General features: G+C 36.1%; 1 protein-coding gene across 1 annotated transcript; it reads right to left on the bottom strand.

Moving 5' to 3' along the window:
* Positions 1 to 10,079: 10,079 nt before the first annotated feature.
* On the bottom strand, positions 10,080 to 10,629 carry LOC149845939 (dnaJ protein homolog). Its single transcript, XM_089989823.1, has 3 exons — positions 10,613 to 10,629; positions 10,403 to 10,505; positions 10,080 to 10,307 (listed from the first exon to the last, which is right to left on the bottom strand). Exons 1-3 carry the CDS (start codon positions 10,627 to 10,629, stop codon positions 10,080 to 10,082), a joined length of 348 nt encoding a protein of 115 aa, XP_089845949.1.
* Between the last annotated feature and the right edge of the window lie 2,434 nt (positions 10,630 to 13,063).

Raw genomic sequence — 13,063 nt, forward strand, 5'->3', positions numbered from 1 at the left:
AAACTTTTATAGTGATTCAATCATGCTTACATGTGTTCTATTATTGTCAAAAAACTTTTATAGTGATTCAATCATGCATATATGTGTTATAGGGCAGTCAAAAACTTTCATAGTGATGAAATCATGCCGTATATGTGTTCTAAGTTTGTCAAAAAACTATCATAGTGATTCAAGCATGCATATTTGTGTTTTAAGGTTGTCAAAAACTTTTATAGTGATGAAATCATGCTTATATATGTTCTAATGTTGTAAAAAAACTCTCATAGTGATTCAATCATGCATATATGTGTTCAAAGGTTGTCAAAAAACTTTTATAGTGATTCAATCATGCATATATGTGTTATAAGGCAGTCAAAAAACTTTCATAGTGATGAAATCATGCTTATATGTGTTCTAATGTTGTAAAAAAACTTTCATAGTGATCCAATCATGCATATATGTGTTATAAGACAGTCAAAAAACTTTCATAGTGATAAAATCATGCTTATATGTGTTCTAATATTGTCAAAAAACACTCATAGTGCTTCAATTAAGCATATATGTGTTTTAATATTGTCAAAAAACTCTCATAGTGATTCAATTATGCATATATGTGTTCTAAGGTTGTAAAAAAACTTTCATTGTGATTCAAGCATGCATATATGCGTTCTAAGGAAGTCAAACAATTTCATAGTGATTCAATCATGCTTATATATGTGTTCTAAGGTTGTCAAAAAACTTTCATAGTGATTCAATTGTGCATATATATGTGTTCTAAGGTTGTAAAAAAACTTTCATAGTGATTCAATCATGCATATATGTGTTATAAGGCAGTCAAAAAGCTTTCATAGTGATGAAATCATGCTTATATGTGTTCTATTGTTGTTAAAAAACTTTCATAGTGATTCAATCATGCATATGTCAACAATATACATCTCGTAATACAATAAATTTTCAATAGCATTGAAGAGAAAAATATAAAAAAATACATACCTTTCAAATGGGTACATCCACCGATATTGCACAGGACCACCGACCCTAAGTTCATATGGCAAATGTATGATCATATGTTCCATAACATCGAAAAATATTGGCAAAAATATCTTCTCTAGCTGACAAATAGTAGTGACGATAGAATCCTTAAGATTCTTTACCTCTGTTAGCACAACTTCTGATGCACACAATGTTCAAAAAAATCTACTCAACTCGGATAATACCCCTCATATAGGTTTGTCTAACATATCATGGAATGCTATAGCTAGATTAGTTTGATTTAATTCATCATTGAAAAAGAAAACAAAGTGTTGTCTTCATTTTTCTCTGTTTTCTGCAAAATTCTGCAGAATTTTGTTTTTGTGCACTCTCATGACAAATTCATTATCTCCCTAACCATAACTCAAAATTGAGCAAGATCGGTGGCATTGGATGTGTATCGTCCACACCTAGATCATTATATTTTTTGGCTATTTTTTTACCTTAGTTGAGGGTCAAAAGTGACTTCAAAGTCAGTAGATCCAGTTTTTTTTTGCCCTTGTCTCATCATTTTTTGTGTTTGATTGTGTTTATTGTCTTTACTGATAGGTGAATTGGATGGTAATCCTGGTTGGAAGCTTTCATCTGTCCTCTTAAATGGTATTAACTATGTACCTTGGTTGAGAGCAGTGACATTGTTTCTTGGTGGTAAGAAAAAGTTGGGCTTCATCAATGAAACAAAAGCGTGTTCTGCATTTGCTAATATTGGTTATGAAGATTGGATTTTTAGTGATCAATTTGTTCAATCTTGGATTCTCAATTCCATGGAATCTCAAATTTTTAAAATTTTTACCTTCTCAAAATCTGCAAAAAAGTTCTAGGATTTTATAGCAGATTTATACGGTAGACAGAATAATGTCGCTCACATATTTGAACTTAAGCTAGAGATTGCAGCAACACAACAAGGTGAAAAGACATTCAGTGAACACCTTAGAAATCTAAAAGGATGTGGGATGAATTGAATATGTATCGTTCACATACTAGTGACGCCAAGACCCTTTTGCAAAGAGCGGAATAAGATAAAAAAATTCATTGCTCAGTAGCCTGAAGCCTGAATATGAAAACATCAGGAGTAATATTCTTATGGATGCTACCCTTCCTTCTTTTTCCAGTGTTTGTGCCATTATTCAACGTGAAGAAAGTCTAAAGAAAACTATGAATGTTGAACTAAAACCTTCATTTGAGAAAGTTGAATCGAATGCTTTTTTGGTAGAGATAGATGATAGAAGAAAACCTTTTGGTACAAAAAAAGGGAAGAATATTTATCAAAATAAGGGAAAAAAGAGTCTTACCATTGTGATAATTTTGGTAAAAATAGGCACACCAAGGATCGATGTTGGGAATTATATCCTCACCTCAAATTGAATTTTGACAAGAATAAGAGAGATCATGCTACAATAGCCGATACATCCATCTCAATGAATCAATTGAGTCATCTTCTTCAACAAATTAGTAAGTCCATGTCTTCTGAACAAAGTTCTTCTGCCTCCACCCATGCTTCAGGTAATTTACAAGCTTGCCTTACTTCGTCTTCTGAAGTTAATTATTGGATTATTGATTCTGGAGCAACTGATCATATGGCCGATAGTCCTTCATCTGTGCATGAATTTGTTCCTAGGTTTAATAAGCATAATGTTTCAGTTGCTAATGGAGTCACAGTTCCTATGTTAGGGAGTGGCAAAATTGATTTTTTTCCAAATAGTTTCACTTTCGATGCACTTGTTGTTCCGTCTTTTCTAACCCAACTTCTTTCTTTTGGAAAAATTACTAATTCTTTGAACTATGATGTTATTTTCTTTCCTAATTTTGTCATCTTTTAGGATCAAAAGTCAAAGAAGACGATTGGTGAAGGAATTTATTCACATGGACTGTACTTGCTCAAACCCACTAATAAAGTGTGTCATATCAGTAACTTTGTGGAAAGTCACATCTTGCATAAATGGCTTGGACGTCCTTCCAACTATGTTTTGTCAAGTCTTTTTTCTTCTATTTCGATTGAGTTTAGTGTCAGTGATGTTTGTCAATTTGCTAAACAAACTCACTTACCATTTATTAGTTTTATGTCTATGTCTGTTGAGCCTTTTAAACTAATCCATTTTGATTTATGTGGTCCTGCTCCAATTGATTCATATGATGGATATAAATACTTTGTGTTATCTATTGATGATTGATCTCATGCTACACGGTTATACTTGCTAAAATAAAAAACTGAGGTGTTATCTACTTTCAAAGATTTTCATAATATGGTACCTACTCAATTCAATGCCAAGGTTAAGCTTTTTAGGTCTGACAATTGGTACAAAATACACCAAGGGACCATTTTCTGAATATCTTCAGAGCCAGAGAATTATTCACCAAACTAGTTGTGTTGGAACACCACAACAGAATGGGGTGGCAGAGAGAAAAAATCGACACATCCTTGAAATCATGAGAGCTCTTATGCTTGAAATGAATGTTCCAAAAAGGTATTGGTCGCATGGAGTTTTAACTGCAATATATCTGATTAATCGGCTTCCTAGTCAAGTACTCAATTTTAAGTCACCACTAGAAGTTTTGAAGAATACATATCTCATTTGCGGGTGTTTGGTTTTGTTTGTTATGTGCACCAATAAGCAATCCATCATGATAAGTTTGATGCTAGATCGAATCGGTGTGTATTTTTTGGGTATTCTTCCACAAAGAAATGATATATTTGTTATGATGTGGCATCTCAAAAGCTTGTTATTTCTTGTAATGTACGTTTTGCTAATGTTGAACCATATTTCCAAGCACAAAGTGATTATGGGAATCGATCCCAAGGGGAGTACTTGTCGGATTTGGTATCGCTTTCAACAATAACTTTTTGATGTCATTGCCTCAAATATAGATGTTATACCTTCAGAAAATGAAGCAACCCCTATAGTTGAAACAACAGTTCAAACAGAAGCACCTCCAACTCAATGAAGATCAAGCTGAGAGACTCATTTTTCTGAAAGAATAAAAGATTTTTTCACTTATCATATTGTCTCTTACCCTATGAAATCTTATTTGATATATGAGAATGTTGCTCAATCTCATTCTGCTTTCTTGAGTGCAATATCTAGTGATCAAGAACCAAAGACTTTTCGAGAAGCTAATAACAATACTATTTGGAAAAATGCTATGAATGAAGAATTACATGCCATTGATGAGAATAAAATGTGGGACATTGTTAGATTGCCTCCAGGGAAGAAAATATTTAGGCATCATTGGGTATACAAAATAAAATATAAGAGTGATGGAACTGTGAAACGACATAAGGCGAGACTTATTGCTAGAGGTTTTACTCAAACTTATGGAAAATATTACAAAAAGAAATTTGTGCTTGTTACAAAGATGAACATGTTTTGAGTCCTTATATCTCTAGTAGTAAATCATGACTAGAAATTATTTCAGATGGATGTTAAAAAAGTGTTTTTGCATGGTGACCTAGAAGAAGAGGTTTATATGAGTGTACCACTTGGTCACTCAAAAGAATCCAAACTCGGCTTAGTGTGCAAATTGAAAAAGGCAATTTATAGACTTAAACAATCACCATGAACCTGGTATGCGAAACTCAGTTATGTTTTCATGATTAATGGGCTCAAAAGGAGTGATTCAGACCCTTCTTTATTTGTTAAGAAAGGTATTTATGGTACTACTGATGTTCTATTTTATGTTAATGATATTGTGATCACTGGCAATGATCAAGGTGAAATATCAAAGCTCAAGAATCTTTTATATAAGCAATTTGCTATCAAAGACTTGGGGTTTTAAAATATTTTCTTGGATTAGAAATTGCCTACTCATAAAAGGGCATATTTCTTAATCAACGAAAATATGTGTTAGATCTATTACATGAAACTGGAAAATTGGGAGTAAAACCTTCAGACACTCCTACTGACAGTGGTGCTAAGCTTGGTGATGATGGTGAATTATTTCTAATATTAGTCAATTTCAAAGATTAGTTGGTAGACTAATTTATTTAACCATTATTCCACTAGATATCTCATATACTATTAGTTTGGTCAGCAGATTTATGCATGCACCAAGAGTTAATGACATGAATGCTGTCAACAAAATTTTGCAATATTTGAAGGGTTTACCAAGAAGAGGTATATGGATGCGTAAGAATGGACACAATTTCATTACTGCCTATACTAATGCTGATTGGGCCAGATGTCCAGTTGATTGAAGATCTACAATAGGATATTGTATATTTGTTGGAGGTAACTTGGTAACATGGAAGAGTAAAGAACGAAATGTTATTGCACCATCAAGTGCAGATATTTGGCTTCAAGCTTTATTGTAGGATTTGGGTTTTGCTTCATCTCAACCAATAAGAATGTTTTGTGATAATCAAGCTACAATGCACATTGCTTCAAATCCAGTCTATCATGAGTGAACTAAACATATTGAGGTGGATTGTCACTTCGTTCGACAAAATGTTTAAGCTAATGTTATTTGTACTCCTTTTGTTCGCAATGACCAACAATTAGCATATATCTTCACTAAAGGATTATCCTCTGCCAAGTTTCAAGAGATATTGTCCAAGTTGGGATCTATCGATATTTTCGCACCAACTTGAGGGGGAGTGTTGGTGGAGAAGAGAGATTTATGGAGAATTTGTTTCAATTTGTTGGTTGATTTGATTGACCACAGTTTTAGTAATTGCAACTTTGGGACTTTCTTAATTGGAAGTTGCTAAAATAGGTTGCTTCATTATTGACATCCTATCTTCATTGTAACTATATGTATTGCTGTTGTGATCTCCATTGAGACACGATGAATAACATCTCCCTACCTCTTCTCCCGTGGAGTACCCTATAGCCTAACCACATAAATCTTTTGTCTTGTCATGAGTTTTTTCTTTCTTGCTACACAAGGCATTGCCAATCGATCCATTTCATGAAACCATAATAAAGCTTTAAAATAAATATTTTGTTTTCAGTGATAAGATAAGAAATTATTGCCAAACAAAATAGTACCAGCTTGCATGTGATTGATTACATGTGAAGAGGTGACTAATTCACCATGTAAAGAAGTGACGAAATCCAATTCTGTTGATGATATAAAATGAACGGAGTAGTTCAAGTGAACGGGGTCGAGTACTTTTTTTTCAACGGAGAAAGCTGGGGTTAGGCAGACCACTACCAGTTATACAACTATACCATTGGGATTCAAACTTGCAACGTCCCAACACAAGGTGACGCACACTACAAGCGGAGCCACGCCCCCTCCCCTTTTTAAGGAGGGGGAGAGGTTTGGAGCATGGCTCAGTGATGGGCGGAGCACCGGGTGCTTTTGCAAGTTAATCGGCCGATCACTGAATGTGCTCCCTTATCCAACCCAAGCATTATGAGGAAACCAAACCTACCCAAATATTACAATGTCGTCTTCAGGATAAGGTTATCCAGGTCTAGATAATGGGAACTCAAAACCCAACCCATATAATGTGAAAAATGTTTGAAATCTATTTAATCAGGAAACTCCATAATTTGTTTGATCAATGTAGACTCTTCAGCTTAGGCCCAACACACAGGCAAACTTTAACCAGTTGCATCCAGGATCTGAATATTGGTTCATTGAATTCTTCATTCTTGCACCTTATGCTGTATAGCTAGCACCTACCATTAGCTCTGAGAGTTGAAATTGGTACCTTGGTAAATCAAAAAAGTAAAAAAGAAAAGAAAAAACAGAAAGGCTTTCAGGGTAATTACTTTACTTTACCTATTTAATCCAGCTCAAATGCCTGATCAAGTTTCACTTGTTTAATTACATATGACAAGCCGGTGCCCTTGCTTGAGCTGGGGTCATCCACTTGCTTGAAAAAGTCTGGCTGGGGCTTAAACAAGCCGAGCCCGATGTAACTGGGTTCCTTGTGTGGCCTTACCTGAGAATCCTTGATTATGATAGTGAGCAACCTAACCATCCAGCGCTCTCATTTTTATACCAAATTCTCACCATCTTGTGGAACAATTTTTTTTTTTTTTCATTTTGCTTTTCTTTAAGTTTTTCTTTTTATACCAACTGGGGCTCCATTTGTATGGTAGGAGCAGCTAGTGCACTTCACCTTGTGTTGGGACGTTGCAGGTTCAAAACCCAATGGTATAGTTGACTGGTAGGGGTCTGCCTAACCCCAGCATGCCTTTCAAAAAAAAAAGTTGTTTAACTGGTAGAATTGGCCATCTTTTTTTTGCAAGCTGGGGTTAGGCAGACCTCTACAAGTTATACAACGATACCAATGGGATTTGAACTTGCAACGTCCGAACACAAGGTGGCGTGCACTAGCTGCTCCTACCAGATAATCTGAGCCCCCGTTGGTAGAATTGCCCATCTTTACTGTAGGAGTTTAGACTTTAAAAGATAAGTGGTGCATATTCAACCTCTCAAAAAAATGACACATTCAAACTTTTTTTTTCTTAATTATAATAGAGAGAAACCACCATTTTGTTTCAAATGATTCAGCCGAGAGGTGCCGACAGATGGTTTGGAAGACATCCTTTTTAGCTTTGAGTGCATTCGTTGTATTCGAGTAGCAGCGGAGAAAAACTATGTTTTTAGGTGTTTGGCTAGATTGGAACTATATCATGAGAATAAAATCTAGAAAGATAAACCTCCTGATTGGTTTCTCATGGTTCTTTGATGGTTTTCTTTTTCATGTACTACGTTCTACAATTCTCTGTAACTGGTAGGGGTCTGCCTAACCTTAGCTTGCCGATAAAAAAAGAAAAAGAAAAAGAAAAGATTCGGCCGAGAGGTGCCGCATTGACCATGTCCCTATTCCAGTGTTCGCGGTGTAAACCTCCACAAGTATTCGAGCCTTTTTAGCTCATAAAAATATCATTACCATACAAAAATACCGTCAAAGAATCATCAACTTGATGCAGTTTATATGCATGGTTTCATCCAATGAAGGTTGCTCTGCCATGGTTCTTACACCAATAGATCTGCTCACCTAAAAATAGATTGAAGATCACATGTGCTGGTTAGGGCGTACAGATTGGTGTACTTGACTAGTCCTGGCCTTTGCTTTTTTTAGTGCATTGAGTTGTATCTTTCAAAGTTTAAAAGTAGCTGCATCTCCTCTCTACTTGTCTATATACTTGGGTATGAAATGAATCATTAGGCTTGACCTATTTTATGTGGTTTGTGATGCTGCATTGAAAAGTCGATGGGTTTTGTGAGGCCGCAGTAGGCTTGGCTATGGTCCCTTCATTGAATAGACAACTCGAGTCTGTACTAGATCAGCTGCCATTAAACATGTGGGGAGATTGTAATCCCCACATCATTCAATGGATATGAACAAGTTTACTCGGTTTTCCTTGCTGTCGACAGTAGTCAAAGTGCCAAGATATTGCCTTCAAATGTTTGAAAACCTTTTCTACAATATAGAATCTCCAATCTTTTGTTTTTTTCCATTTTGGATTATTGAAACAATTAAAGTGACCTGTATTCACAGTTTTGTTTTGATCTTCTTGAATGGAGAGGAAGCGGTGCATGATGAACTACTTCTCAGAGAGTCCATTGATGTATTAGCCATAGTAGATCTTTGCTGTAATCACCTTTGTCGGTAGCTGGGCGTCATACCACATCACGCATCACTATAGCTATATGAATGAAATTATATTTTCTTTCAAAAAAAAAAACTTCTCAGAGAGTCAGAGTAGAAACGTCATGGTTGCTGGTGCTATAGTCAATCGGACCAAGTTAGATTCAATGTGTTTATCTTGTAAAAAACAGTTTTAGATCTATTTGGTTTGTTTTGTGTTAATTGTTTTGCAATATATTGGTGCATGCATTGTGGAAAATTGATCTTAAAACTCTTAAAAATCTGTGTACACATCAAAACCTCTTAATGAATGATCCCCACTAAAGAGAATATGCACATCTTAGATGGCATCAAATCTGCAAAACATATAATATCAACCATTTAAAATCAATTGGAAAATTGAAGATATTCGTGCACACATGCGCACATACATACACTAGATCTCAAACTTAAACAATGGTTGCTTGTCAAAACAAAGTAAAATTGCTTAGTATATATATATATATATATATATATATATATATATATATATATATATATATATATATATATAAAAGCGAGTAACAGTAGATGACCAATTAGGTGGTGCCACATAGTAGCTTCTCATGTCCATTGGGGGAGGGGATGATGATGATGATGATGTTATAGACTAGCCAAAACCGCCGTCCTAATGGAGTGCTCAGATCAAACAAAGAAGCAAAGGTGCCATCTATCAGCAAAAAGGTTACTATTTTACGTGGTGAATAGAGGCTTGAAACTAAAGAAATCGATAAATGTGTGAATAATGAACAAATGACTAAGATGTTGATTCCCAAGTGAAAGAAGGAAATCACGCATAGTCAAGAAAACAAGGAGCCAAATTCTTAACGTGGTTCGGTCATAATGACCTACATCCACGATGCCTCTTGTCTCTCTCACACCTTAATGTGAGACAAAGGTTCACTCTTTATAGAGAAAATATTACAAAGATTGAATAGAGGACTTTGAACACATGAAGTCACTTGAACATAAGGAGTGTCTTTGATTTTATCTCTAACATCAAGAGATGTTACATGAGCTTGGTAGGACTTTTTGGATTTGCTCTCAACACACTGTCTCCTCCTTGGATTGGATTTCTTTGCTCTCACACTACAAGAAAATGTGGATTAGCAACAGACGCTATCCACCGCTAATCTGTCGCTAAATGTGTTAAGCGACAGATTGGCGATGGATTGATGATGGCTTAGCGACAAAAAACGTTCGCCGCATATCCTTGGTCACTAATTAGCGACAGAACTGATATGTCGCTACTTCCATCGCTAATTTACGACGGATTAGCGACGAACATGATCTGTCACGAGTCTGTCACTAAATTTGGTTTTGCGACAGATAAATATCTGTCCCTAATCCGTCGGTAAATTGGTGACATATATTAGCGATGGATATTATTCGTTGCTAAATTAAAAAAAATCCTTGCTCTTTTCTTTCTCTGTTTCAGTAAAATCTCGAATCTGATCAGGCATCTTGGTCTTCTTCTTGTTCACCGCAACAGTTCAAGGCAGAGCTCACCAGGCTTGGCGACCTCCCCTGGTTGAGACTTGATCAACAATTGCCTATTGTCCAAGTGGGTCACTATGAATTGGAAACCACATAGTGCTTCTGTTAGAGAAAGAGTGTGCTCCACAAAGAGGTCATCCCCCTTCCTCTTGAACCTTGGTTGCTCCTTTTGTTGTAGAATGAACACTATGTCGCCCCTCACCGTGTCTGACTGTGATCATAGAAGCATCAAATCAGTAAAGTTTCAGACAAAATCAATGAGAACAACCACGAAGATGAAGAAGAAGATGATGAAAATTAACATACTTCTTCATTTGCCTCACCCGAGAAAGTGAACTTCTGGCCATTCTGCATAACCTTCTCGATGATAACCTCAAGCACCTTCTTCTCCTCGACCACCTTCTCTCCCCTGCACTATGGGCACCAATCCTTGTCGTTGATCATCTTGTCGGTCCCTTTACACTCATTGTAGGGCTGCTACATTTGCTAGATCATGGAAAACCCCAATTGACATACAGTGACCTCCATTCCATTACCTTGGTAACCGTGACATTTCATTGAAGCCCCCGATTTTGATCCTTTTCTGCAGAAAAAAAGACGATGGCAATGTTAGAAACTCACTCAAATCCAGAGAAACACACAAAATAGAGGAACCAACAATGTACTTATATAGGTTTGAGGTGCACGACGCGCTCTGATTGGTAGAACGCTGTCGCACATGGATTGCCAACGTGGCAATCAATATGAATTTTTGACTACAAATTAGCGATGACTGAGCGACAAAAAAAATTTGTACAAATAAATGAAGACTACCACAAATAAGAATGAGCATGGAAGGATCAATGTGAGAGCTATGAAACCCATGTTCAACAAGAGTTTGGCTAAGCTTCTAGAACCAAGCACTTGAGGCCTGACGTAGGCCATAGAGAGCCCTGTGCAGCTTGATAACATAATGTGAATGTTGGGAATCTTGAAATCTGGGTGGTTGGGCTATAAAATCTTATTCCTAAAGATTGTCATTCAGAAATATGTTGCTAACATCAAGTTGTTAGACATGCCAATGAATACTGACAGCAATAGCAAGCATCGTGTGAATGGTGAGAGGTTTGACAATAACACTGAAAGTCTTAAAAAAGTATAGTCACTCTTCTTGATGAAAACCTTTTGCGAAAAGATGTACTTTATAACGCTCAAGGGACCGATCGACACATGTTTGATTTTGTAAACGCATTTACAACCAATGACATTCTAATTGGGGTGTGGAGATACAAACAACCAAATGCTGTTATGAATAATAGCTTGATATTCAATCTGCATGGCACGTTGCCACATAGGGTCACATGACACTTGTTTATAGGTTGTAGGTTCAAGGTCAGATGATAGTTCAACAATAAGAGCAGTAGGCAGAGAATGGGTTGTAGTAAGAAATAGTTGTAGTTTGAGAGTGCCATTCTGGGCCTGAGTAACCATATGATGGGTGTGCCAGGGGGAAGGTGTTGACACCGAATTGGGGGTGGGGAGGTCAACATCTAGCGAAACGCATAGCATGGGAGAGTGAGGCATTGATACGAAATCCTACGGGAGAGATGCAATGGGTGAGAAAGTTTGGATTGATACCCGAGTTTGTGAGAACGATAATGTCTAAGATTGGGGTAACATGCATAACCAAAGGTCTTAAGGAAGACTTATTTGAGTTGCTTCTTGAACAGGACATTGAGAGGGGTTTTATTCCTAAGATTGGGATGGGAAGCCAATTTATAAGGTAAACTATTGTAGGAAAGCCATAGGTCCAAAAAACATGTAGGAATATCTGCATGGGCCAAAAGGGACAGGCCAATTTCTATAATGTATTGATGCTTTCGCTCAACACTCCCATTATGTTTGTAGGTGTAAGAGCAAGAGATACGATGTTGAATACCACACTGAATTAGGTAAGGTCCTAAGGTTTTGAATTCTTCACCACCATCTGATCGAAAAAAAAAATTTATTTTCTTGCCAGTGGTGTTTTCAGTTAAATTTTTTAACTTTTGAAAGGCCTTAAGAATATCCAATTTATAAGATAATAGATATATCCATGTATATTTTGAGAAACCATCAACAAATGCCACATAATATTTCATGTCATTATTTCCTGAAATAAGGGCTGGTCTCCAAACATTAGAGTAAACAAGTTCAAGATGTGTCACATGATTAACAAAAATGGAAAAGGGCAACTTATGAGATTTGCCCATTTGACACATCAAACAAACATGTAAAAGAGTTTTATTTATGAATGATAAACCAAAATGATAAATAATAGCTCTAACAATTCTAAAGGATGGATAGCCAAGGCGATTGTGCTACTGATCCAGTGAGACATATTCACCAACATTGACCTCCTTATTGCAATCATCAAACCTTATTGAATATAATCCATTTTTACTCACTCCTCGAAGTAACTCCTATCTAGTTTTGTTGTCCTTGATGCATCAAAAATTTGGGTGAAACTCAAAAATTACTCGGTTATCATGTGTGAATCTTTGAACAGAAAGCAACTGTTTAGTAATCTCAAGCACATGTAAAATATCTTTCAAAATAAATTAGAGGAATTCAAAGACAAAAAACTATTTTCAGTGTGAAGAATGTTCAAACCTTTACCATTTCCAATTTTCACAAAGTTGTTGCCACAATATTCATCGCAAAGGCTCAAGGAATTCAAATCTAGAGAAACATGATGAGGTGCTTCGGAGTTGGGGTACCATGCATCACTGTTGTTCCTTGAATCAAAGTTAGTTGACAGACATGAGGAGAATCACTTTTAGCTTGATTTTATGCAAACAAATTGCACGTCTTTACAATATGACCTCCTTTATCATACAGTTGACACACGAATTGTTGGTTATACGATTGACCTGAACTTTGCTAATTTCCACGGCCCATATTATTTTGATAACCACGATTGATGACTAACTTTGTTGAAAACAACCT

Source organism: Nuphar pumila, chromosome 2 (assembly GCF_984573655.1).
Source record: "Nuphar pumila chromosome 2, dmNupPumi1.hap1.1, whole genome shotgun sequence".
Classification (NCBI taxonomy): domain Eukaryota; kingdom Viridiplantae; phylum Streptophyta; class Magnoliopsida; order Nymphaeales; family Nymphaeaceae; genus Nuphar; species Nuphar pumila.